The sequence below is a fragment of the Nematostella vectensis genome, chromosome 5, assembly GCF_932526225.1.
Source record: "Nematostella vectensis chromosome 5, jaNemVect1.1, whole genome shotgun sequence".
Lineage (NCBI taxonomy): Eukaryota > Metazoa > Cnidaria > Anthozoa > Actiniaria > Edwardsiidae > Nematostella > Nematostella vectensis.
Window position 1 is genome coordinate 11474364 of NC_064038.1, and position 25450 is coordinate 11499813.

General features: G+C 38.8%; 3 protein-coding genes and 2 long non-coding RNA genes across 7 annotated transcripts; 2 read left to right on the forward strand and 3 right to left on the reverse strand.

The window, feature by feature from the left end:
• Nucleotides 1-80: 80 nt before the first annotated feature.
• On the reverse strand, nucleotides 81-6077 carry LOC116601388 (uncharacterized protein CXorf65 homolog). Its single transcript, XM_032362133.2, has 5 exons — nucleotides 5834-6077; nucleotides 4138-4224; nucleotides 3771-3887; nucleotides 1175-1243; nucleotides 81-371 (listed from the first exon to the last, which is right to left on the reverse strand). The coding sequence occupies exons 1-5, from the start codon at nucleotides 5859-5861 to the stop codon at nucleotides 124-126; spliced, it is 549 nt and encodes a 182-aa protein (XP_032218024.2). The 5' UTR covers nucleotides 5862-6077; the 3' UTR covers nucleotides 81-123.
• Nucleotides 2403-3763, reverse strand: LOC125563140. Its single transcript, XR_007308145.1, has 2 exons — nucleotides 3114-3763; nucleotides 2403-2632 (listed from the first exon to the last, which is right to left on the reverse strand). It is a non-coding gene; the product is annotated as an uncharacterized LOC125563140 (long non-coding RNA).
• A 3841-nt stretch (nucleotides 6078-9918) lies between the features above and the next one.
• Nucleotides 9919-17902, forward strand: LOC5517699 (angiogenic factor with G patch and FHA domains 1). Of its 2 annotated transcripts, XM_048727353.1 has the most exons (13): nucleotides 9919-10072; nucleotides 10218-10499; nucleotides 11110-11165; nucleotides 11579-11695; nucleotides 12527-12948; nucleotides 13738-13789; nucleotides 14004-14105; nucleotides 14423-14579; nucleotides 14931-15004; nucleotides 15140-15207; nucleotides 15693-15755; nucleotides 16304-16403; nucleotides 17056-17902. In XM_048727353.1, exons 2-13 carry the CDS (start codon nucleotides 10226-10228, stop codon nucleotides 17266-17268), a joined length of 1698 nt encoding a protein of 565 aa, XP_048583310.1. In that variant the 5' UTR covers nucleotides 9919-10072; nucleotides 10218-10225; the 3' UTR covers nucleotides 17269-17902. The 2 variants fall into 2 exon arrangements, with proteins under 2 accessions (XP_048583310.1, XP_048583309.1); XM_048727352.1 differs by having other exon boundaries at nucleotides 9919-10499.
• A 1783-nt stretch (nucleotides 17903-19685) lies between these two features.
• LOC5517701 (5-exo-hydroxycamphor dehydrogenase) lies at nucleotides 19686-23226 on the forward strand. The gene is made up of 7 exons (XM_048727354.1): nucleotides 19686-19965; nucleotides 20339-20498; nucleotides 20981-21208; nucleotides 21387-21519; nucleotides 22038-22081; nucleotides 22332-22479; nucleotides 22880-23226. Exons 1-7 carry the CDS (start codon nucleotides 19790-19792, stop codon nucleotides 23068-23070), a joined length of 1080 nt encoding a protein of 359 aa, XP_048583311.1. The 5' UTR covers nucleotides 19686-19789; the 3' UTR covers nucleotides 23071-23226.
• LOC125562966 lies at nucleotides 21966-25439 on the reverse strand. Of its 2 annotated transcripts, none has more exons than XR_007308017.1 (2): nucleotides 24992-25439; nucleotides 21966-22983 (listed from the first exon to the last, which is right to left on the reverse strand). It is a non-coding gene; the product is annotated as an uncharacterized LOC125562966 (long non-coding RNA). The 2 variants fall into 2 exon arrangements; XR_007308016.1 differs by lacking the exon at nucleotides 24992-25439 and adding an exon at nucleotides 24359-24985.
• Between the last annotated feature and the right edge of the window lie 11 nt (nucleotides 25440-25450).

The following is a 25450-nucleotide window of genomic DNA, read 5'->3' on the forward strand; positions in this document are numbered from 1 at the left end:
TAGTTCTAAAAGCCGGTACAGGCCGGTTGAGGGGTCAATGTGTTAATACAACAACACTTTCCATTTCAGTCTTCTAGCTATTTTTTGAAATGATAATATTTATTCATTTCATCGCGTACTAATTCATCGCTTTTTTAGAAAACTCAGCGGGGTTCGTGCCAGCTGTACGCTTTGACTGCGGGCGCGGCTTGACCGTCTGCCCATACTTGGGCTGAGCGCATTTCTGCCTTGCAGGGGGAGGGTTAGATTCTTGTTTGGTTTAGGCACCAATGATGTACGTTTGCCTTGCGCGAGCGCGGGATGCATTCGACTTGGGGAGTGACGGGACGGACTTCGTTCCTCTTTCTTTGGTGGAGGAGGATTCAACCGCTCTGTATTGAATAAACACAAGAATTAATCCAAAAATCGGTTCTAAAAAGTATCATCCACTAGAGCAATGTACTATTAGATACAAAGGCGTGATATTTCTTAAAGAAAGTCAATCACCGATGCCTTTGTTATTGCTTATCATTGACAACGGTTTATTCGCTAGGAAACTTCAAAAATAACAATCTAAAGAATGAAGTTTGGTGTGTGATTGGCGATATTTTATTAAAAATATATTGGTTACTCACTTGAATTAGCCGATGGAAATGGATTCTTGAAGTCAATCGGCATTGAGCGGGGGATAAAATGGCCTTGTCAGCCATACCTTTGTGAATGTTTTATGCATATACCAAAATCATAAAAAGTGGCCACCTAAATCGAACCTAAAAGTTCAATCGAAAATACCGCAAAAGCTCCAGAAAATCAGACATTGAAAATATTTTCTTTATTTTGCTAGGGTGACAGTGGCGGAAAACAGAGGCTTTTTAAAGACAATATTCGCTTAGTTACTGGAACCAAAATTCTTAGACAAGCCGTCTCTTTTGAAGATTTACCCCCCCCCCCCTCCCCGCCTAGAAATATATAACATACAGCGTATGTTGAGTATCAATGATTTTCCAAGAAAAAAGAACACCAAATGTCAGTAAAAAAAGATAAGAAATACATTAGATTTTTACTTCTTCATCAAGGAAAAAAATATGAGTATGCCCAATACGTCATATTTTCAAAGGAACTGCTAAGATTTTCAGGCTAAATATGGGAAATATAATGAGCCCTAAGGCCCATTAGACCTGTGCTCCAGCCTTACCGAGAAATTCTGCATCACTTTCTAAGTTTTCCAGTAATGGAACAAACGTCATACGATCGCCGTCCGCCTCTGGGTAAGAACAGCAATAGACTATATTGAATACAGAGCGCAAGCATTGTCGTTAAGCCCGATTAGGATTGCCAATATCCACCTCTCTTTGCCGCCAAAAAGCGGGTACTTTTCGGCTAAATTTACTCGTCAAGTACCATCCTTTTTCCATATGATACCTATATGACTGTGAAGTCTCTCCCTCTCCCCCCCCCCCCCCCCCCCCCTCAAAGGTTGCTTGCTGAAGCTACTTTATTTTGTGGAGAGGATGTGACGTCAACACTAGGCAACGCTGGGAGATGCTGGCGGTGTTTTCACGGGGAAGTTCTCGTGTCCGAGATTGCGGGTATCTCAATTTGAACAACTAGAACCTTTTAACAAGAACCTTTTAATTTTAAATGCACTAAATTAGCCACCTACAACTACGCCATGTCGCTTAAAAGACCAATATGCAATCAGCGACAATAATGCTAGCCATAATTCGCCATATCGTTTGAAGGCCCATGTAATTATCGACAATAAAGCTTGCCATAATACGCCATATCGTAGTGTACAGTGAAAAAAAAAGAGTTTGCAACACTATGAAGATGAACAAATATATGTCCTTAAAACTTATACCAATGCTGCTATCTTTAATAAATAATAAAGTATCACAATAATCCAAGTTGAGGTACCAGAGTGCACCTAATGGCCCATGCCAGATCAACCACTTTGTTACAAAAAACAAAACAATCATCAAAACAATTCTTTTCAATATGTTGCGCTGTCAAAATCGAGAAATAGACTTGCACATTTTCTTACCAGGGCGATACTAAAATAAAACAGATATAAAAGAATGCTAAGTATTGTAGCATCGTAAATGGATCCAAAAACACTCAGCTTTGAGTATGTTTTTTCGAATGTGATAGGCGGCGAATCGACGAATGATAGAGTGACGTTCCCTCTCTTTTTCCCAAGTCCAATGTGAACCGTCCATTACACAAGAATGCGACTTCCAGTTTGTCTCTTTGACCTTCACATATGACAGCACATGCTTCAGGCCCGTGCCCAGGATTTTTCTTAGGGGGGGGGGGGGGAGGCTGCGAAATCAGAAATAGTTGACCTAATTTTTCCGGGGGGGGGGGGGGGGAGGGAAGGGAGTAAGTCTGATAAAAATCTGAAAACCCGAAAAAACAGTATCTCCACGGGACGTTTATTATCAAATTTGGCTACATACCAGAGTGATCTAGCTTATGAATTATAGTTTTGTCTACACATATGAAGAACACGTTGTCGTTGTGAGGGACTGGTACCGAGCACTCTCAGTTTCTTTTCGGATACTTCCTCCATTGACCAAAGATGGTCACAGTAACTGTTTTAGTCTTCTGATTACAAGTCATAATGTTTACGAAGCACCTTCGGTACGGCAACCTTAAAAATGACAAGAATCATTTATTTTCAAATAAGGAATATATTAGTTTCCTTATATGGAAGTGACCGCGTTTGGCAAAAACGACAATTGTTGGCTAAACTTTCCTGATATGAATAGCACGTCTATTGAGAACGGAAAGTGGACCCTCGGCCGTTGCCGGTTCACCCCCTGCACCGCCCCCCCCTGGGTACGGGCCTGTGTTACATTACTGGCTTCAAGCAAATTCCTACAACGTCCAAGGAGCTATTTGTTTAGTGTATCAATATCTTTCATCCGTGCAGTTTGCTCGTCCCGACAAGATCTTACTTGTTCAAAAGTTTTTTGGATAAAGTACTGAGTCTCGTTTCGCAGGTCACAATATTGCGGTGGCGAATCTTTCAGGGCATCATCTTCCCTCTTTAAGTGGGCTAGAGCTCCCCCTTATTGTTTAACTCTAGATAACAGACTTTTGTATGTAAAATCATTAACAGTATGCCTCACCTCTTGCTCTATAATTTCTCTGTCTTTTAAAAACGCTTCAACTTTGTATTTACGACCAAGGATTTGAGATCGCAGTTTGGTTTAGCTAATATGCGTTGGGTACTTTCTCTGCGCTAATTGGGTATTCCCTCTTGGATATCCCATGAAGCATTGCGATTTACACTGCAAACATGGCGGATTTTTTTCGTTCATGTTTTAAACGATGTTTTATTTTCAAGAGCCTTCTGATTTTAAGAGTAGTTCCTATTGTTTCATCACTCGTTTTACATTTTTTTCCGGGTTAGTACAAGGCGGCACGTTCTTATTGCTAGTACTATCCTTACCATTTCAAAGAGTCTAGAGAGAATGAATTACCCGCATTTAGGGCTTTTGTTCTGGGGAAACAATAGATTACTCGCAAAAAACCCGGCTCATTCGGTCCGGCTATACTACTTTGCACTTAAAGTAGTTCGGCGAGGGGGGGGGGGGGGGGGGTGGGGATTGGCCTAAGGGGGGTTGGGGTGCGCAGTCATAAGTCTCATATATGGAAAAAGCATAGTTTTTGAAGATTCCTTAATAAGGAATGACCCAGTTTTTTGCCGGGTGGGGGGTGGGGGGAGGTGTGCGTGCACCCCTGTGTACCCCCCTGCAGTACAGTGAAATGCGCAAAGTACCCACTTTCTCCCTTGACAAGCACAAGTATCTCCCTTGGTGTCAAGTACTTAGAGGCGTATTCGAGGGGGTGGTTCAATAAGTCCTTCAGGTTCCCAGTCTCGTCTGATAAGTCTACTATATCTATCAGGAAAGCAAATAGACATATAAATATTATATCATGCCAGTTGAGAGCATAACTGCTGAATACCAGGGGGGGGGGGGGTCATTAACAATACACATAAAATGGGGGTACTGTGGTCTCCTTAGCATCAGATACTTTTGAGCTGCATTCCTTGACGATCACCCCTATTTGTCTATACATAGTGTGTGTATAGGTGGGGTAGAAGGTGAGGTAGAAGGGGGTAATGTTGGGGGGGAGGGGGTTACTGACCATCCTCTTCACAGTCGCATCGTTCCTTAATATTATTCAGTAGTAAACAACTTCTGCAGTCCGGGTTGAAAAGTTCCTTCCTGTCATCTAAAAAAAACAAATAAATAAAAAACAACAACAAAAAAAATCGTTCATTCATGTGAATGATACAACATAACTCAATGTGCTATTGGTCGCGGTTTAATTATTGATTTTTAATTACTAAACTATCCCTATTCTTTTCTTTAGAAAAACCACAATTTTTTGCCAATGCTTTCCAAATTATCACTATATTTTGAAGATTTGTGGATTTAATTATTTGTTTGAATGGCCCTAAAGCGCCGTAGCAAAAAAAAAAAGATTACTAAAGGAAATATTATATCACAGTGAAAACAAAATGAATTAAGGGGCATTTGAAATTTAATGCAGCTATTACACTATAATAAAAAGTGTTATAGTGAGACATGCGCTATCGTGGCCCCCATAAAAGAATGTAATAAAGTTACAAGCAATAATAGCAATAGTAAGCGATAATCACATAGGAGGAATGGAGTTCTAAATTAACTCCGTACAAATTTAGTCTGCCAAGCTAGTATTGTTTTCAAAAGTTTTTCTAAATATGGAGTGGTTGGGCCTTATATACCTATTTCACAAACTCCACTTCCTAAGCAAACTTATAACATTCGGCACCTTGGAATAAGTAAAAAGGAATGCGCTTATTAAAGAAGCGCGACTACATTTACTTGGTATTAATGGAAAAAATAATAAATAGCTCCACTTTTTTAGATCAGAACCTATCCATCTACGAAGAAGTAGTAGACATGAAAAAAGATTGTCATGGTAACGCCCAATTTTTAATATTTTTTTGTTCTTCTAAACATTTGTTTTTTTAAGAATAAATAACAACTCTAGAAGAGTAGTTTTCAGCTTAGATAATTAGAATTTGTTTTGGTTGATTTGTAGTGCAGAAGCGATAATGCTCTCTGATAAAGCTCTCTGAAAGCCTGAAGTCATTTTGCAAAATTCAGCGACGAATGAATTACTGTCAAAACCTGACAGTATTGAGACAAATAAGGATTCTAAAACACGATGAGAAATGTCACCACTCTGTTTGCTTTCTCTCGGTGACTTATTTGCATACGCGCTTTTGAAATAATAAAAAAAGACGATTTGATGTGTTTTCCTGAAGCAGTTTACCCGCGCTTCCGGAATACAACGGTGCATAATTCTTTGCCAAGTAAAAAAGAACACTCTTTGTACATTTAAATCTGTATACAGTCAGGAAAGCAAACGACCTTCGAATATTTTTTAGTAACCACTATATTATTTTACACATTTTCTTTTTTTTTTCTATGAAGAGATAGACGATGTTCGATCATAGACGATGTTCGATATTATCTGATTTAAAGACCCATCAATGCTTTGAAGTTCAAACGTTTTGCATTACAGATTGCGGAAGAGCGTATTAAAAAACACGCGAAATAGCTTCAATTCCCATTTTTAAGTGTTTCGCTATCGGTTAATCTATACCCTTTTAAATTAGTATTTTTGTACTCCTAACATTGCCCTCTAAATAATTCAATAGTATACATATAACTCGTAAAACTTGTGGATTTTTAATTAAAAGATTTCAGTGATTTCCCTTACGAATCTTCACTTTTTGTAAAAGGTTTGAATTCCAATGAATTAATTCCCCCTTTACCGAAGATTTTCTTACCTGCATATCTAACGGTTATAAACATCATTCTTTTCTAAATTTGGGAACTTGGGAACAGGACTTGGTTTGATTTCCCAAAATTGGTTTAAGGTCAGCTCCTTTTCAAATTAGCTTTTTTGATGTGTAGCTCCAGGCATCATGCGGAGTTTCGGACAGATTTAGCGTTATTCGTTGAGTTTCGTTCGCATAGAAACTTATGCTATTGTTTGATGCACCTGCGGCAATAACCAACCACGTCCCCAGGGTCTTCTGGGTAATTTTCAATATGGCGTCTAGCGGACCAGGACTCTGGCGGAAGCTGGCCCATGGCATTTCCACAAGTAGACTAGAATACTTACCGAATTTGATAAGGCCGACAGATTCTCCTAGCTCTAGTATAAACTTTTACTTCGTAATGCGTCCACAGTTGCATATCCATACCTATTTCTACAGCTATTTCAGTCAAAGCTGACTATGAGAAGACTGACAATGAGAAAATGGAAAATGATGATTGCCTAACACCACAACACAGTAGCGGATCTAGGGGGGAGGGGAGGGTTTAGGGGGTTTAGGGGGTTTAGGCCACCTCTTAAGTGGCCAGAAAGCCATATGTAACAAAAAAGTATCATTTCCTCCCCCTTTGTCACTGATCCAAACCACCACCCCCCCTTTAACGAAAAGCAATATCCGCCTCTGTTACAAATAAAACTAGTTTTTTTTCGGCTATGACATCACGTGCAGCTAATCTAAGTTTCCAGTGAAGCCCATTAAGTGAATGAACACATTTTTTAAACAACACCATTCACCTACCAGTAGTCTTATAGCTCGAGGTTGTTATTTTTTCCTGTTTAAAATTATAAATGAAATGAGCAATTAATTACAATAAAAATAATATTTTCTGTATATTACTTTATAATTACATCATGTGTTACAATATGTAAGATAAATACACATATTACTATATTATGCTATTAATGTATGCGTTACGCTATGTAAGTATTACTGGCAGGTCCCCTCTAACTCGTGTGCGTGGTACCTTGGAAATTATTTCTGTTCAGCTAAGCGCAGCGTAAGAGAACAGAAAGGATTATTTATCACAACCGCTGGCTGGTGTGTGACGTCACGGACTCCGACGTATTTGCACACAATGGTGGTATAAAGGAGCAAAAAATGACAAAGTTCAAATTGTAAGGTTGTGTTAGCTTATATTTGCTTGATTTTTTGCATAGATGTTCCTTGTGTAATATAAAACAAAATGAGCTTTAGTATTTTTTTTTTGTAGATAATCCGTTCTTGAGATATTGCAAAATGTAAGACTCTTGATTTGTCTGAAATTGCCCAATTTGGGCGAACTTGCTGCTTTTTTCAGGATCTATGGCAACTTTGCTCAACCATATCTCAAGAACCGATCATCTACCAAAAAATACTAAAGCTTATTTTGTTTTATTTTATGAAAGGAACGTCTTGGCAAAATATATTCAAAATGTAAGCTAACACAACCTTACAATGACAGTGCTGAATAACGTATGGGCATGCGCGTGCTCTGGCGAAAACAAGCACAATCGTAGTGTTGAATCGTTCGAGAAAAGGCTGACGAAAGGCTGACTTCAGTCGCTGATTTGACTAACTGTACAGCATTAAAACCATACTGTACAAAAGATGACAGATTTGTGTGATAATGAGGGAGTCATAAAGAAAATTATAGCCTTAGGTTTGGTGTAGTTTTCTTAGCATTCGCCAAAATGTGACAGTTCGCCGGTAAAAAGCCGCCATTTCAAAACAAAAATGCTGGTTTAACCGCGCGGTACTGGAACTAGTCTTGCGTTTTTCAGCACTGGCAAGGTAAGGCTGTTTTGTTTTGTTTTCGCTCCCCACGGCTTCGCGGATAGCTGATAGAGAAAATATATTTAATTTATTTAATATATACAATTTTGGTTTGTTTTTATTTTAGAATTGAAATATCTTATCACCTTGGGAAATAATCATTATCATTATAAAGATTATTCGATTTGTGGTATTGAATGTCAAATGTTTGTCTAAATAAATAACTAAATATCGAGCAATAGTCAAGGTAGCCCACCAGTGGGCTTTGATAGTTTTTTTCCTTCACGAAAACCCCGAAAACACGGAGTTCGCATACCACTTTGAGTTTTCGGGATTTAGCCTACAGGTAGGAAGCACGGGTGGCCTAGTGTGTTAGCCCGTCGGCCTCTCACCGCTGTGGGCCAGGTTTGAATCCTGGCTTTGACTGGGGATTTTTCCGGGTTCATGCCTTGATTCGAATTTGTGTCACAAGTGAGTTGAAGTTATTCTCCCTTGTTTCCAGTCTTCTCGGATAAGGACACTAAACCAGAAGTCCCGTCTCTTCAAGCTGCATTACACTAACCTGAACCGAAGGGACGCAGAAGAACCACTGAGGACGCAATAAACCCTCTGGCACTGACCACCCTCAGTAACAGGGCTTACTAACAATACACACACGGGGCACTTGATGTGGAGCCCTAGCTTTGTTGTGCCTTCCGCACCAGTATAGCTGGTGGAAGTTAGTACATAGGCTATAGTTTAGGGCACATAACGGATCTGTTCCGCAGCCAAAATATCTGTTTGCTGGCTGGGGGAAGATCTAAGACCCCTCGGTTGCTGTGGAAAAAAATCGTATAGATTGTTTCTGCTGGCACAAATGTGGTTGTGCTAGAAATATTTTTTGTGGCACTGGATTGGTTGCTGGGGAAAAATGTCTAATCTTTTGCTAGCTGTGAAAAATGAAGGGTCTTGTCTGGGAAAAAGGAACAAACATTTTTCTCCAGCAACTTTTAAAATTGATATTTTCGACATCAGAGCATATCCAACGACGAAATATGCGATTTAAACGTGTTTTGGGAATAGTGTAAGAATATGCACGCCTAAACATTCCATTTTGTCTCGAATAGGCACATGATTAGATCACATACATTTCGGAATATTCAGTTTACCTTTCTTGTTTCTGAGCACAAGAGATATATGCACGTGCGCGGCTGAGGACTGGATAATAAAAAACTAAAGGGTGCAATACATTATGTTGTGCATGATGACGAGACTACCACACGATTATAGCAACACGCTAAGATGCAAGCGGTTAAAAGGCCCCGCCTTTTTTTATTTGCATCACAGCGATCTGTGCGTGGCGTAACCGACAAAGAAAGTCCTGGGATCCTAGTTATTGCCCCCCATCAATGCCTAATTTTTCTGGGGTGGGGGGGGGGGGGGTATCGGGGGGGGGGGGAGGTGGAAGTTTTCTGATAACAATCTGACCATCCCCGAAAGAACAAAAAGGTTTTTTTTGCCTTTGCAGTATCTCCACGGGACGTTTATTGTCGGATTTGGCTACAAATACAAGTCTGACTGATGGATTAAGACATACCAGAGTCATCTCGCTTATGCTTTATAGTTTTGTCTACAAATTGCACGTCTGTTGAGAACCGAAAGTGGACTTTCGGCCGTTGTGGGGGGGTGGGGGGAGGGTGCGTTCGCACACCCTGCACCCCCCTGGATACGGGCCTGGTACCTCAGGTTCCTTTGTGTTGTACAGTTCGCTCGATAACGGTGCTGTGGCCGAAATCTTCAGCTTAGCCGTAAAGCTTTAGGTGCCATCTCTTCTCTCGTTTTATCTGATCGGAGGAGGTTCGATCCTCTGACAATTGGCTATACCTTTTTTGTTATCACTTCTTTTACTGCTTTATCATTTTTTTACTTTTCTTTTACTTCATTTTTTGTTACATTTTTTTACAATTCTGTTCTCGGTTATATTCCATGCGCTAAAGAGGATTTACTGACGGGTCTGTTTAGGAATAGAAATTATTTAAACCGAGAAGACCGGCCCTTTCTCGCCCCTTGCTTCCAACCCTACGCGGCTGGTTCGATTACCCCTCTAAAGCTATCCGTGGTTTTAAAATAATCGAAACAATCCTTTTTCTATCTTTGGACCCACATAAAATGTGACAAAAATGTTGTTTACTTGTTGTTTACTCGTGCACTAATTTGAAAACAAAGCTAAAAAACACACACAAAAAAACACTAAACTTGCCTAGTAAAATTTCAACAGGCGTTCCTTTCTTCACAAACTCTAGAGACTGGAACGAGCTCAAAACAAAATGGCGGGCAACATGTCTTTGACATTCTTATAAAACTATTTCGATCTTTTCGTTAGTTTCTGGCTTCTAGGGCCCCAATTTTTTAAAACCTAGATATGAAGGACTGCAGCAACCGTTGATGAACAGTTTTGTAAATAGATCTTTCATATATACCTGTGATTGTGTCGATAGAATTGGACTATAAAACTTCATCTTTCTTAGCAAAAAAACTACAAAACTCTACTATGGAAATAGTTCACCAAAATTCACTCGCTGTTTCTATTTACCGTTTCCAGAAACTCAAATGGAAATACAAAATGCGTCGGAAGTTGTAAAAATACAAGCAGAGAAGAATCAATTGAAGAAAATCATCGAAGGACTGAACTCACAATTGAAAAACATCTCTGATGAGTTGGAAGGGACGAAAAAAAGATTGAAGAAAGCTGAGTATGAAAGAGATAGTGCACAAAGCTATGTGACAAACTTGAAGCAAGAAATAGCTACTCTTAACAAGGAGCTGCACGTGGAAAGACAAAAACGGAAGGAGGAACTGCAGTCAAAGATAGTCTCTTCTAAAGGTTAGTCTATGCAACCTATGAATTAATATCAATCAATGGAGACTTAACATTGAACAGTATTTGTCATAAAATAAATACCCAGGCAGCCCCCCTCCTCCCCCCAAGCAATCACAGAGATGCCAACCCCAAAAGTTGGAAATGCGGGAGATTTTTTGGAGCTACGTAACCAGTTTACAGATCAACACATCTTTTAATTTGTCTGAAAATGCATCAATGGCTGTGCATTTCTAGCCACGAAAAAGTAAAAAAGAAATACCTATCTACTGGAAGTAGTGAAACATGTATTTTAACTATTTAGTCAAATTAATGTGAAAATGTTTGAGATTCCATTAGGCCCTGGCAGCCTGCGGAAGCGCCAGCTATTTTCCACCAAGCGGCGGCTACTTTTTAAAAAAAGTCGATTGAAGTTTTATTTGAGCTAAAAAGATAAAATAACCTTCACCCCCTTCTTATCAATCTCCACCGCCTACTCTGTAAGTTGATGAAAGCCCTGTTAGGGTATATGTTGTGTTGTTTTTATTGTGGATTTTATTTTTACTTTCTTTTCCCTAACTTTCTTATCATTTCTTTATATGTTATATTTTGTGTGTTTTATTTTTTTTTCTCACAGAATTACATTTCTCGGAACCAACTCAGATAAGCACAAGTCATGAACAGGGAAATCAAGTGAGTTTGATCTAAATGTATCCTTTTTCTTATTAAAGAAAAACTTGTTGGTTGAAAAATGATTTAAGTATTACAGTATTTCTATAAGTTTTGAAAACTCATTTGTGAAACTCATTTGCAACTGCTATGATAACGATCAAGGTTTGATAATGATATTTAATCTTTCAGATGAATAAAAAAGGTTGGTAAAGTCATAGTAGGGTGATGGATAGTCATAGTAGGGTGGAATTTTGGATGCTGAAATTTAGATTGTGCAAACTGTCTTAAAAATGTAGCCAAATTTTCAGCAACAATACCTGGAATGTTGGATTGAGAACAATAGACACATTTTTTGTGAGAATTTGGTTGTCATTACTTCCTGTATTACCACTGTATGATACATTAACTACTAACTTTTTGGGATATGATTTTAGGACTTGAAGTCTGCCCTTGCCGAAGCTGCATCAGCTGCGATGACTAAAAGTGGTTTTGTGTTTGATGAGAGGACTGGTTTATATTACGACTGGAACAGTGGGCTGTACTATAATCCAGTGAGTAACAATGTTAAATTTGTGTTTGATGAGAGGACTGGTTTATATTACGACTGGAACAGTGGGCTGTACTATAACCCAGTGAGTAACAATGTTAAATTTGTGTTTGGAAAACATAAACATTGATCTGTCACTTAAATAATTTGTTGAAGCAACTAAAATTTTAGAAAATGCAATGTTATTCTAAAGGTGGACAATACTTAAGATGGCGGCCTACAATTGTGAAAAGAGCAAAACTGCTCAGTTTAAATTGCTCGCAGAACTCTTATTCTAATAGATATTCAACATTTATTAATAGATCCTTGCTTTATTAGATTAGGTTAAATTAACAACTCTTCCAAGTCAAATTTAAGAGTTTTACATAAGTTTAGATGAGGAAATATTTTTACTTTTAAATAAAGATCTCAAAATCTGCGGGATGTATTTTGTTTGTAAATTCACAGTTGAATAGTGTACTTATCAATACTCTAACACACGAAAATTTGGCTAAAAACCGACCTTGCAAACTTCAAAATTGATTCATCTTTGTTTCTATGCTATAACTGTAAGCAGTATCCCATGTAAGTTTTCATAAATGAAATGAAGTTGTTGTAGCCTGCTAGTGTGTGGGCCGAGCGAAAAGTTTGTTTGTGTGGGCAGTTTGTTGTGGACGCTTTAGGAGAAATCCTTTGTCCCTCTGACTAAAACCGTGCGCCACAGGGCTCCTGAACACTTGAAAGGCCAAAAGTCCGATTCAGCACAAAGAGAGCCTGTTTGCAGGCTAAAGTTGTTGCTGTTGTTTAACAGTATGTCCCCAACCATATAATCTTCTGTATCTCGTTTCCACAACAGAGGACATGTCTATACTACAACAACAATACAGGGACCTATTACACCTATAACGAATCAAGCAGGAGTTACGACTTTCACTCCCAAGTGGATATACAGGCTATTGCTAACACAGCACAGGAGAGCGTGGAGAAACAAAAAAGGAGGAAAGAAAAGAAAATCAAAGGACTAGCAATACAAGATGATGATGATGATGATGACAATGATGATGATAACGATGGGTATAGTAGTGGTGAAATTACAGACTCAGAAAGTGATACTAATGTTATCGGTGATGATGCTGCTGCAGATGGTGATGCCGTCTCTGACAATGAAATGCCACAGACTGTTGTTGCTCCTTGTATAAGGATGATTGTTACAAGCTCTTCTAAGCTCAAGACTGGTACTCTGTTTATTGTCCCTTGCACTGGGGGACATCTTGGAAGGTGTGTGAAGAAAATTGCATATATATGGTACAAAATACTGCAATTAATATCACCAGCACCCCTATTTTCAGGGTGTATCACCAGCACCCCTATTTTCAGGGTGTATCACCAGCACCCCTATTTTGGGGCTGCTGAGGGGTACAGATGAAGTAATTAATATCACCAGCACCCCTATTTTCAGGGTGTATCACCAGCACCCCTATTTTGGGGCTGCTGAGGGGTACAGATGAAGTAATTAATATCACCAGCACCCCTATTTTCAGGGTGTATCACCAGCACCCCTATTTTGAGGGTGTATCACCAGCACCCCTATTTTGGGGCTGCTGAGGGGTACAGATGAAGTAATTAATATCACTAGAACCCCTATTTTGAGGGTGTATTACCAACACTCCTGTTTTGGGTACAGTACAGCAATTACTCTAATACTAAATATGTACAGTATTTCTTGAGGGAGAGAGGGTGCAAATCTTAGAGTTGTCCTTTTCTTATTACGCAAATATATGCAAATATACTAATAAGCACTAATTGTTTATTAAATTGTGTTAAAAACGGCCTTCCACAGCTGTTATGCGTCTTATGCCAGATGAATGATGCTAATTTTTTCCACAAAATTATTTCATTAAAACGTGAATTATGTAGCAATAATGCGTATTGCAAAATCATTTTATAGTAAGTGTGAGCCAACTCATACGGAAAAACCAAAGAACTAGAAATTTATGATTATTTGCTAAAAGGGAAATTATGCATTTTTGCATGTAATAGCATTTTATGTTTTATTGTGCTCTTTAGGGAAAAAGACTCGAGCAATCTTGTTAGAATACCTGATCTGGAGGTCAGCAAGGTATGTACACATTGCACAGATGAAACCATTGTGATAAACACTGGGCAAGACATTCTCTTTAACAAGCAATTCCACAGGGATCCTGCCTTAAGGACATTTGCTTAAGGGCCAGGTTCCAGTATAAATGGCGATCCACACACACTTACAGGGGTCTCAGTTGTTATTGTGTCACTGTAATGATTACAAATATTTATGTGATTTTTTTTTATTTCAGCATCACTGTCGCATACAGTATGATCAGGAGCGACGACAGTACTTCATTCAAGATTTAGGCAGTAGGAATGGCTCCTTTCTAAATGACGCTAGGCTTTCCCAGGTAGATGATCAATAACAGTCTACAGTATGGTACGGGGTTGTTCCTAAAGTCATGGCTAGCAGCAAATCTTTCTGGCAATGTGATAAGTGAATACACAGTCATGAAGTTTTATAATTAGCAAGCCCAATTTCTTAGCAAAGTGACAGACAAATTAAAGCAAAATTAAAATCCATTAACTACCCAGCATTTTTTTTAGAAATTGGAATATTCCTGGACCCTCCTCTGTGTCCATTGGTACCTCCACTCAGAAATAATCCTGTGAGCACCCCTGTGTTTATTTAGTAGAGAAAGTGCTGACACATTGTTTTTCTTCAAAGAGCAAAGATACGAGTGAGTTGCATGTGTTAACCCATGGGGACAGGTTAAGTGTAGGCGGGACCAGGTTGTTGCTCCACATCCATCCAGGCATGGAGACTTGTGACGAGTGTGAACCGGGACAAGTGCAAGCACTGGATATGACATCAGCTAATCAGGGTGAACAAAGTTATTTTAGTTTAATAAAGGTTTTATCTGCACATTTGCTCTCATAGCCAAATCCCCTTGCCATAAAAGCTCAGTGGCATGTGCTCTGTCTTCTAGTCAGAGGACCAACTTACAGTGACGACCGAAATTATTGCAACATTTTCTGCCGCAAAACCAAGATATTTCCAAGATATTTCCGCAAAACACGGTTCTGCGTCGGCGTTTCCTAAAAGATGTGATAAAGCTAGCTAAGATGTGCTGTACAAGCACTAGACTTTCCATTATATTTTAGTTGTTTCTGAGTAAAAGGCTGATTGATATCTGTAAGCAAGGCTAAAAAGTGTTCTGATTTTTTTATGGTAGTCATCCAAATGGCAAATACCTCAGATGCAAGAAAGAAGCAACTTAAATTATTAAAGAAAGCATATGGACTTGATGTAAGTTGTTGCGAATAAACTGTAGTTACTATTATCATGTTATTGTTAAAGAGGTGATTAAGAACAAAGTTATACCTGCTTAGAGTTGATTGATCATTCCAAATAACTTGTTTGAAAGGGCTTTTTTTATTGCAGAAAGATGCTTTTTGTGAGCCAGGTGATGTGATGAATAAGAAGAAATATAAAGATCGAGCCGACATAAGGTAAGAAAATCATGTCACTAAGTCCCATTACCTATACTTGTATTTATAAGCTGTCAACTCGCACAAATAGGTTCTCTGACTTTGTAACGGTCAAGTTTCAGATATGTCGATAGTTTATGAGGAATATATACAATTGTAATTTTTCTTGTATCTATAAGTAGTGTTGTTGTACATGTCTAGCCTACAATTCAGTCTTTAAGGGCTGAGAAATAAACCATATGTATATCCATACTGTTGTTACCACAACAAAACATTGCTAATGATTTTATTCATACATCATGTATGTGAGTTTCTGACCACCAGAAAAGAAAGACTTCATACAGAATCATACATCTGCAGGGTCCTCCATGTTGTGTCATTACTTACAACTCTATATGTCACTCATTTACCAAGCATACCATCTACTCTATATGTCACTAATTTACCAAGCATACCATCTACTCTATGTGTCACTCTTTTACCAAGCATACTTGCTTTTTCAACAGGAGAGTAAAAGTTGGGAGTGATGCCCCAAATCAACCAGACGCCATCCCATCTTCTGTTCACAGGTAATGCCTATCATCTCTTTTCAATTCATACTCCAGCAGACCTGATTCAAAGGTCTTCAATGCACCCTATTTTGCTAACTGGCTGGTATAGCCATATTCAGAAAAAAAAACTAAAAGCCAGTAAAAAAAACTTTTTTATATTCTTAAAACTTAAAAAAAAGTTTTTTTTTCCATAACAGAGGGCGAAAAGAGAATACAGCCCACGCATGAATGCTTAGAACCAATCAGGAAAACACATCACATTGAGCAGCGTACCTGGGCCATTTTTGCTTGTTAATCCCGCTACCCATAATTCAATATCGAGAGGAGGGGAGGGAAAACATTGATTGCCACAGGGGTCTTGGGTTAAATTTCCTGTTACTAAGAGCATGCACCATTCCAGTTGAGTACAGTATCTAAAGCTTCATTTTGTGTGAAAAGATCTCGGCATTATTGTGTTTATTTATGGTGTTAAAAAAATTGTCCGGAAAGCTGGTTAAGCCTGGGCTTAACTGGCTTAAAGACAGATACACCCCTGACATTAAAAATCCTTTATGCCTTATTTGCAGACCAATCAATGCAGACAACAAAGGCAGGAAACTGTTGGAGAAGATGGGCTGGAAGACTGGGGAAGGGCTCGGCAAGGAGAAATCTGGAAGAGTTGAACCGGTATGTCTCTCACGCTCAGTCACTGTGGTTTTCAATATTTTGCAAATAGCTAGACTACAGAATTGAGGTCACCCTTTAAAGCCACATTGTTACCAGTTTACTTCTGGAGGTCGGATGGAATCCTCAACCGTTAAAAGACAAAAGAATCTATCAGAATCCGAGATATTTAACAGGCCATCCGCTCTAAATTATCAATCACATCCTTGAAGAAACTTCCAATAGACACACTGCTTTCAATATTTTGAAATATGGTGCTAATGCAGCTTTAAAACTAATTTGCATGGCATGGAGTCGCATTGGGCCCTGTATTCTCTAGATGCTCCCTGCGAATTTCCAACTGTTTAACCACTTTCTGGCTTCTGTCAATCAAACTGACAAAATTTCAAGTTTTCCCTTTCAACCAGACCAAAAAAAGGGGAATTCTGGAGCTTAAATTCCTTTTTTTTTGCTGCATCTTAGAGTACATACTTGGATCTGATATGCTTAGAAGACAATATGTCTTCAAAAATACTGTCTCCCTGATAATGATAATGGCAAACTCCAGTTCATAGCCACAGCAGGTTGATAACATTGTACCACTCACAATCAATAAAAAATGTTTGACCAAGAGCCATAGCGCGTTTGATAGTATAGATAATTATTTTCTTTTCAGGTTATGGCAAGTGTGAGGGAAAACAAACGAGGTCTTGGTGGCGGGGTGAAACGTTCTCTAGATGAAGCACACCTATCTTCTTATAGTGGAAGCTTTCTGCGTGCAAAGACTAGGGAACGTTTTAAGAAAATTGCTGTATCTACTGTGACTAATGGGATAAGTGACAAGAAAGAGATTTCAATTGGGAAAGATGTAGATATGTTTGCTGAATAGGAGTTGCTCATCTTGTAAATAAATGCTCCAGAACGGTCATCAGTACAAATGCGACATTACCTATGTTTACATGGCAGTGCAGAATAGTAATCATTTACAGGCACAGATCCAGGAAAAACTCTATTTACAAGAAAATAAGCACTAAACCCTTTCTCCTCAATCAACAGAATGAGGACATACAGCTTATGCTTAACGTACTAACTCTATTAATTCTGACCTGTTTACATATATACAGGTGTAAATTGGTCTGGATTCATGCCTGATTTGGGAAATATCATAAGGGCTTATGAGATTTTGGGTAAAGGGGGTGGTTGACTAAAATCCTCCAGCCTCTTGTCTGCATAGTTACCTAGTGGAAAATGCCTAACCACTGGGTTGGTGAATTCCTGGTTACTGTCTGTGTGGCACTCTTATTTTCAAATGCTAGTTACATGCAGTTCCACATGAGTGGAACATATTGGCATGACATGAGGTAAAAAAAAAATTTCTTGTGTTTTAAAAAGGATATGTTAAAAAGAAAATGTCATATCATTATGTGGCAGGTGTACACCATACTTAATGTTATATAAAGTATATTTACATGTTAACAAAAAATAAAAACTTGTTTTCAATAAAACCAAAGCTATCAAGTCAACTGTGCGTACTGTGATTGTGTACTGTGATCTGGTAGTGCTGGAATTGTGGTTATTAACAGAGCTGGCTGCTCCAATAAGGTGGTTGCTCATGAAAGCTTAGAATTACAAAGAATTTGTGTGCCTTAAAATCAGTGATTCGTGATAGTGGTCATTATCAGAACTGGCTTTTAGAGTGGTCCATAAGAGAGCTTTCACTGTACTTTAAATACTGTACCACAACTCTTCACAATACAAAAATATACATCTGTTTCAAATAAGGTTGTACTTAGTCTGCTTCAGGGATTGCAGAAACAATTTTAAAGTAGTAGGGCAAAATATTTGGCCAAGACAAACATATATCTGGAGCCCTAAAAAAATCTGGAACCCTGAAAAAAAATCAACCCAAGCCAAAAAGTGGTAGGGCTTTAGCATTACCAGCTAGCATAGCATTACCAGCCCCTCCCTCTCCGCGGTCCCTGTGCTTAGCAGCCATGCTAAGTAACACATGAGAATCTAATTGCCATAACCCACTATGCCTCATGGGTAAAATGAATAAGCAAAGAGATGTTATTGAAATGCATCCATGTTCCCAAATTAGTATTGTTATTGTTTTGTGCCTCCAAGCATGTCTGTGTGATCTTTTACTAATGACTGTTCATCATTTGCGTGAATTCTGAGGTTTAAGCTTGTTCAGTCTTTCTGCAGATGTTTGTTCTTTGTACATATGTTTGTCCTAACAGGGCTGTTTTGGGCATCAATATACTACCCATGTGGAGGTATATGATTGACAATACATATGATATGGTAAGATACATAGACATCAGGCCTGTTCCCAGGATTGACCGAGTTGAGTGCGCAGTCATAGGTATCGTATGGAAAAAGAATAGTATTTGAAGATTCCTTAATAAGAAATGACCCACTTTTTGTTCGCCAAGGGAGCGGGGGGGAGCACAGCCACGCACCCTGCCCACCCCCTTGTGTAGGCGCCTGGACATTAAGATAATAAGGGGAGAGCACAGCCAAGCTTTAACTGTTCATTTCCTTGCCCCCCCCCCCCCCCCCCGAATTCTACCTACCATATTGAAACATAGGTAAATATGTAAATGTATGACAGAGAATTTGATAGATAAAGCCTAACTAAAACATAGCATCCTTTGTTTCTGGTATCAGGAAGTATATCTTGACATCCCCTTTATCTGTTCTGACAATCTCTTCGTGCTTTGCCAGGAAACAAGCTGCGATGCCATATGTAAGCGTAGGGATGCCGAGATTCATTACTTTAAGTGCAGTAAATACCCTATTTTCCATAGACAAGTCCTGGCGTGGCCTTCTTGTGCAATGATATTTTATGAATGGAAAACATCCAGTGCGTAGGATTTGATAATTCACATCGTCGACTTCCCAGTTAAAGTGAGACAGGCCGTACTGGTCATTAATAACAAATTTGTATGGTACAAAATATGAAGTCCAGGTAGGGTGGGATCTTTGTCTCAAGTGTGTGGTCAGAACCTCGGATGAAGATGGTCTGTTCCTGTATCTTGGAAGTTTTCTCAGAAATTTGCTAATCTTGGAAATTGCGCGTTGATTTGTTTGAGAGATTGTCATACTTAGCGACGCATCATGAAAAGAGTAGATCTATACCTTTGCAAAAGAACCATATTTTTTCTCTCTCTAAGCAGTATTTTTCCCGCTCTGAGCAGTTCTATTTTTCTCCTTGGAGGGACGAGTGAATATCGATTCAGTTTGATACGTCGTTCACGTTTTTGATTAGTGAAGATAGGGTCGATCATCGTTCGCTATTTCGCCCCAGACCCTTTGTTATGGCGCTCGAAACCAGTCGCTACTTGCTTATTTCTAAAGCAATTTGTTTCTAAGGAATTGAGATTTCAAATGGACGACTTATCGCGATGAGCGGGAAACGAGTTGTGTTCCATGGTGCAAACGCGAGTCCGTGTTTAGAAGTTCAGGAGTCGGAGATTCCATCTATTAGCGAAGGGGAGATTTTAGGCACGCTTGTGACGGTCACCATTTGTGGATCCGACTTGCATACCGTGCGAGGGAAGAGAAAAGAGGCAACACCTAGGTATTATTTAAGAGAGAATATCCACTATTAATGAGAGCATTTTAAAAAAGGTACGAGGCCGGTTGTCCATTTTCGTTAGAGTTTTGTACACAAAATTATTTGACACTTATTGAGACCCAGGGAGGGGGGGTAGATTATTTCTTTAATAGGGGGACCCTGTGGTGGGACTCTAGGATTTCTCTAGGGATGGGGGGGGGGGGCACTTACCCACAGTGCCCCACCCCTGTTACAACCCTGTCAATAAACCAGAGGGGAGAGACTAAAGATAGAATCAAAGAGATGCAAATCTTTGTCTTTGCTTTACTGGATACTAAAAAACTCCAGGCGCAAACTATTGCACAACACCATAAAGCTAGTATGTGTTATGTTGCAGTGTGCTTGGGCATGAGGGTGTGGTGGAAGTTATCAGTCATAAAAGGAAAAATTCAAATTTAGTGCAGGGTGACCGAGTGACGTTTCATGTAGCAGACTGCTGCTACAGTTGTGAATTCTGTCTGGATGGACTGCACCAAAAGTGTAAAACCCTATTCAAGGTAAATAGCTATGGAATTCATCAGCATCATAATTATCTTTGAATCTCTGATGTCATCACTACTTTCTGCTCATCATCATAGTTGTCCTCTTCCTTCTCCTCCTCATCATTGCCATCATAAAGGTCACAATGATAATTACAATTCATTATCATTAGCACATTGTTATTATTCACCATTGTCACTATTGTTATCATCACCACCATCATTATCATCATCATAATCACAATTATTATCATGCAGCATATTTATCACTTTCATCATCAGTGTCATCATCATCATCATCGTTTTATCCATATTATGAAAAGAAGCATTCCGCGTTTAAAACGCACCCTAATTTTAATATTTACATGGGTAAGTATGGTATACTAACATCAAAATGATTATGATCACCAATACTAGCGATAATCATGTTCTTAATCTCTACCATCTTTATCATAATTCTCATCACCAACTGAGACACATTTATTGGTTTTATGTCATAGTATGGTCATGCGCTGTTGTGCAATGAAACAGGTTGGAATGGCTGCTATGCAACACATATTGTGTTGAGGAAGGGGACACATGTTGTCAAGATTCCTGAACACATCCCAAGCAAGGTTGCTGCCCCTCTTAATTGTGCCTTGGCAACTATGGTAGCTGCAGTAGATGAAATACATAAAAGAAGGACTGGTCAAAAAGAAACCACAAGGAAAAGAATGGCTTTGATTCAGGTAAATTTTTTATCTACTCTATAAATCCACAATGGAGTGAGTGGGGCAGTTTTTACAAAGCAACTTTCATCCTCGCCCCTTCTCCCCAGATTTTAATATTCTTAATTTTATTATTGTTATTAAAATATTTGTGCAATCTTTTTTATTAAGTCCTTGTGCTTTCTGACTGTTTCTCCAGGGGGCAGGGTTATTGGGTATATATGGCTGTGCCCTCCTTCATGAGGCTGGATACGACAAAGTCTATTGCTCAGACATCAGTTCAGAGAGACTCAAGATGGTCAGCAGATTTGCAGGCATCCCGTTGGGCCCAGGTATAACATGCCCAGAATTTTGGTCATGGTTATGGTCCAAGGCATCTGGACCCTACCTTGCTCATGCGCCTTTAAAAGGAATTATGTGAATTGATTGATTGAACCAGTTGACAATTGTTAGGAAATTGAAGGTTGAGTTTCTGTTTGTATGTGGATAAGAAAAGGTTAGATCCATGTCTATAGTCTAGTGACCCACTAACCTGGACTGAAAGTGTAGCCAAAGTTCTGTAGTATGGCGGGTAGCCCATGGATATTGTCTAGCACTAAAGTCAGCCCCTGTGTACAGGCTGCTAGCCCAGAGATAGTAAATTTGCCTATTTTAACCAAAGGACTCTAGTTCGGGTACACTTTCTCTGAAAGTGTAGCCAAAGTACTGTAGTATGGGTAGTCCAGAAATGGGTTTTGTAGTGAATTGTGTAGTGAAGTAAAAAATAAATCAGACAGTATTATTGTAGATATTTTTGTTTTCTATATTTGAAATAAATCCAATAATAAGATGTTTTCCATTTGACTTTCAGATCAAGAACATCTAGAAAAAAACTCTATTGATACTGTAATAGAGGTGAGAAATCTTTTCCTTTCTTTCTTATAATACACCAGCGTAAAAAATCGTTTGCATCGGACACCAGTACACCTTGGCCTTGATATGCGCCACAGGATTTCCAATATTTGAACACAAAACCTTCTGGCTTGCAGGTTGTGTGTGCCAGACACTAGATTCTGTGCAATTAAAATACAGCAAAAGCAGGCCGTTCTAATAGTTTTAACTTTTACCTCAACTATTACCTAAAAGAACTGAACTTGTGTTCCAGGTTTGTGGTGTTCGTCAGGTACTCAGTGAGGGGATTCGCGTCTTACGTCCAGGCGGTACTTATGTATTGGTTGGAATGGTTCATCCTGATAGTCGGCTTGACATGGTTACTGCAGAACAAATCATACGGAAGTGCCTTACTATAAAAGGTGGGTACCCTGTGATGTCTTATTAAAAGAGGTGGGTACCTAAGATGTCTTACTACAAGCACACTACAAATGATGTGTAGCCTGTGGTGTCTTACTTTGAGAGAGGGGTACCCTGTGGTGTGTAATTATAAGAGGTGGGTTTACGCTTCTGTGAGAAAATATTATTTTCCCTTATGTTTTTAGCATTAGCGCTTCGCCAGACAAAAAAAAAAAATCCGCTTGATTAACTACGCATGCAACCTAGTTATTCTACAGCTTGTCTGTAGTTTTTCTAATCATACCACCTTCTTATTCTTACAACTTGGCTGTATTTTTTTCTATCCAAACCCCCGGTCGCTGTTTAAAACAAAGCGTGTTCCTTTCCATAATTTGTGTTCAAGTTATAATGTTAATTCTACAGGTGTTCATAATTACGGCCCTCTTCATCTTGACCAAGCAGTCTCATTCATTGACCAAACTGCAAGCAAGTTCCCATATGCTGACCTGTTTAGTCCAACCTATAGACTAGAAAATATTACTTCAGCATTTGAACTGGCGGAAGAGCAGAAGTATTTTCGTGTTTTGATAGAACCTCGAGAACATATACCCTAGAATACGGAATGATAAAAAAAATATGTATAGGTGATGTAACAGAAAGATGTTTTAAAATTTTTATATTCTTCTTAATTTAAAATGGCCTAATAATTGAAGAATATGCTGATGGGATCATGCGCTTTCAGTATAGAAATAAATGCGTATCGAATCGTATGACTCTCGTCTTCTTGATTCTCTGTGTACTTGGCCACGGCTTAGTGATACATATACACTTTTTTACAAGAACCTTTTTTAGAACGTCCAGCCTGATATTTCACCAAATTTTAAGAAAATGCTATGAACATGCCGGGGTTCAGATAGCAGAAAAAAAATTATTTTTTAGTCCTGATGCGTTCTAAAATGCAGAATGAAATTGCGCTCATAGTAACAACCTTATGATTGCTATTGATTGTTAGTGTAATTCTCTTCCTAATAATTCATTGGGTTTTATATTCTTATATATACACTAAAATTTAAGAACATCGTTAAGAACATATTCAGCCTTAAAATATTCCCCAAATAAGACGTTCTTATAAAAAACAGTGTAATTTTTAAAAATGGCAAGATTAGCAAACGATTGTACTACAGTGGAACCTGGATTTTACGATACTCGATTTTTACGATGGCGTTTCTTTCTCCCTTCTCCCGGCGAAAATACAGTGAAATGTATGAGAAATTACCTCTCGATCTAACGATATTGGATACAACGATATTCTCGATTTTACGATACAAATCTGTTCTCCCAAGTATAATTTTGACCTCGGTACAACGATATCACTTTTCTATCGACAAAGAGAGAACATTACTCAAAACACCACACACGTACAGTGCAGTGTAAAGGTTAAAATTAACTCGACCTCGCTACAACGATATTTTCAGTGGATTTTTCTTGGATATCGTAAAATCGAGGACCTATTTCTAACGATACCTCGATTTTACGATACAAACTCCTGAGGCACATCGTTAAATCCATGTTCCACTGTACTTTTAATTAATTTCAGGGTTTATTAGTTTAGTTCTGAAATTATTAAAGGTTTTATAATTAAGAAAACCGTTATAAATAATATCTACTTATAAACGAAATAGCCTTCAGAATGCAAACTGACCGCCCCTGATTTATATAAATTACCTTAAACCAGCACTTGCCCCCTACCAATACCCCACAGCTAAGCCCACGACGCCCACAGCCCCACCTACTAGTACTAAAACTACCTCTCTGATGCCCCCCCTTACCCCTCCCCAAACCTGACATAAATTCCTACATCCCTAGAACGAGTAGTCATTTTCATCCATCCCACGAACGTACCTGTGACACAAGGAAGTCCTTCTGCCTAAGCTGTAATTTGGAGATGGTGTTTCGATCATTTATACATTGTATCGTCTGTTTTCTCAAATAAGCATATTTTTCTTCCGGTATCAGTGAAACGAACATGAGGGTACGCTCGGGTATGATGTAAGTCTATTTTTGTATCTTTACAATCGACATCCGGTCAAAAAGTAAACACCAGGAATGTTTTCAAAAGGGAGAGTCGAGAGGTGTGTCTTTCCGGGCATTTTGCCATTTAAATAAAATCAGTTTCTACTCATTGCATACGACTCATCATAGAACCGTCACGTTTGATCAAGTGATCGAGTGTTATAAGTTTTAATTATTATTATTTAACTGTTTAAAATGAAGGAGGCCAACTAGTTTTCTGAATCCTAGGAATATAACACCACCTACGTATTTACCCCCATGCTACGCAGTGACTTTGTTGCCCTCGTTTAGAAAGACAGTAATTCAAAGGACGGCTACGCAGGCCATACGCGTTCCGATCTTTTTACCATTGATTTCGCATGATCAACCATATTTGTGAAGGGCGAAGGCGCGTAAAGGTCACACAATAATATTGATCAGCGCGAAACTATTCCCAAAAAAGCATTTGTTATGACAATTTACCTCAATTCATACGAAATCTCAACTCATTCACACGAAGGTCACTCAGAAAATGGCAGTTTTCCCAGAATTAAAGTCAACAAGATATATGCATTGCTATTGTTGAACGTGCTTCCCTCCATCTAAGGCTATGTCACATGAGCGCCGTAGCGTCTTTACAGAATTCTACACGTCATAGTGAGGGGTTACCACTTTATGCATAGTGTCACGATCGTATACGTGTAATTTTCACTGCGACATAAACATTGCGTCATACAAAAGTTTAAGCGCTCGAAATTACCCATAATCTGTCATTTTTTTGGGACGTTACGAAATAAAATGGTAGTCGCCTATAAAAGGGAATCCATGAAGAAAAAATCCGTAGGTAGAATCGGGAATCTGATACCATACGTAAGCGAATTGAACGATTGGACGTGTTTATCCTCTACATGCCGGAAGTCAAAGCACACCCCTATACAATAG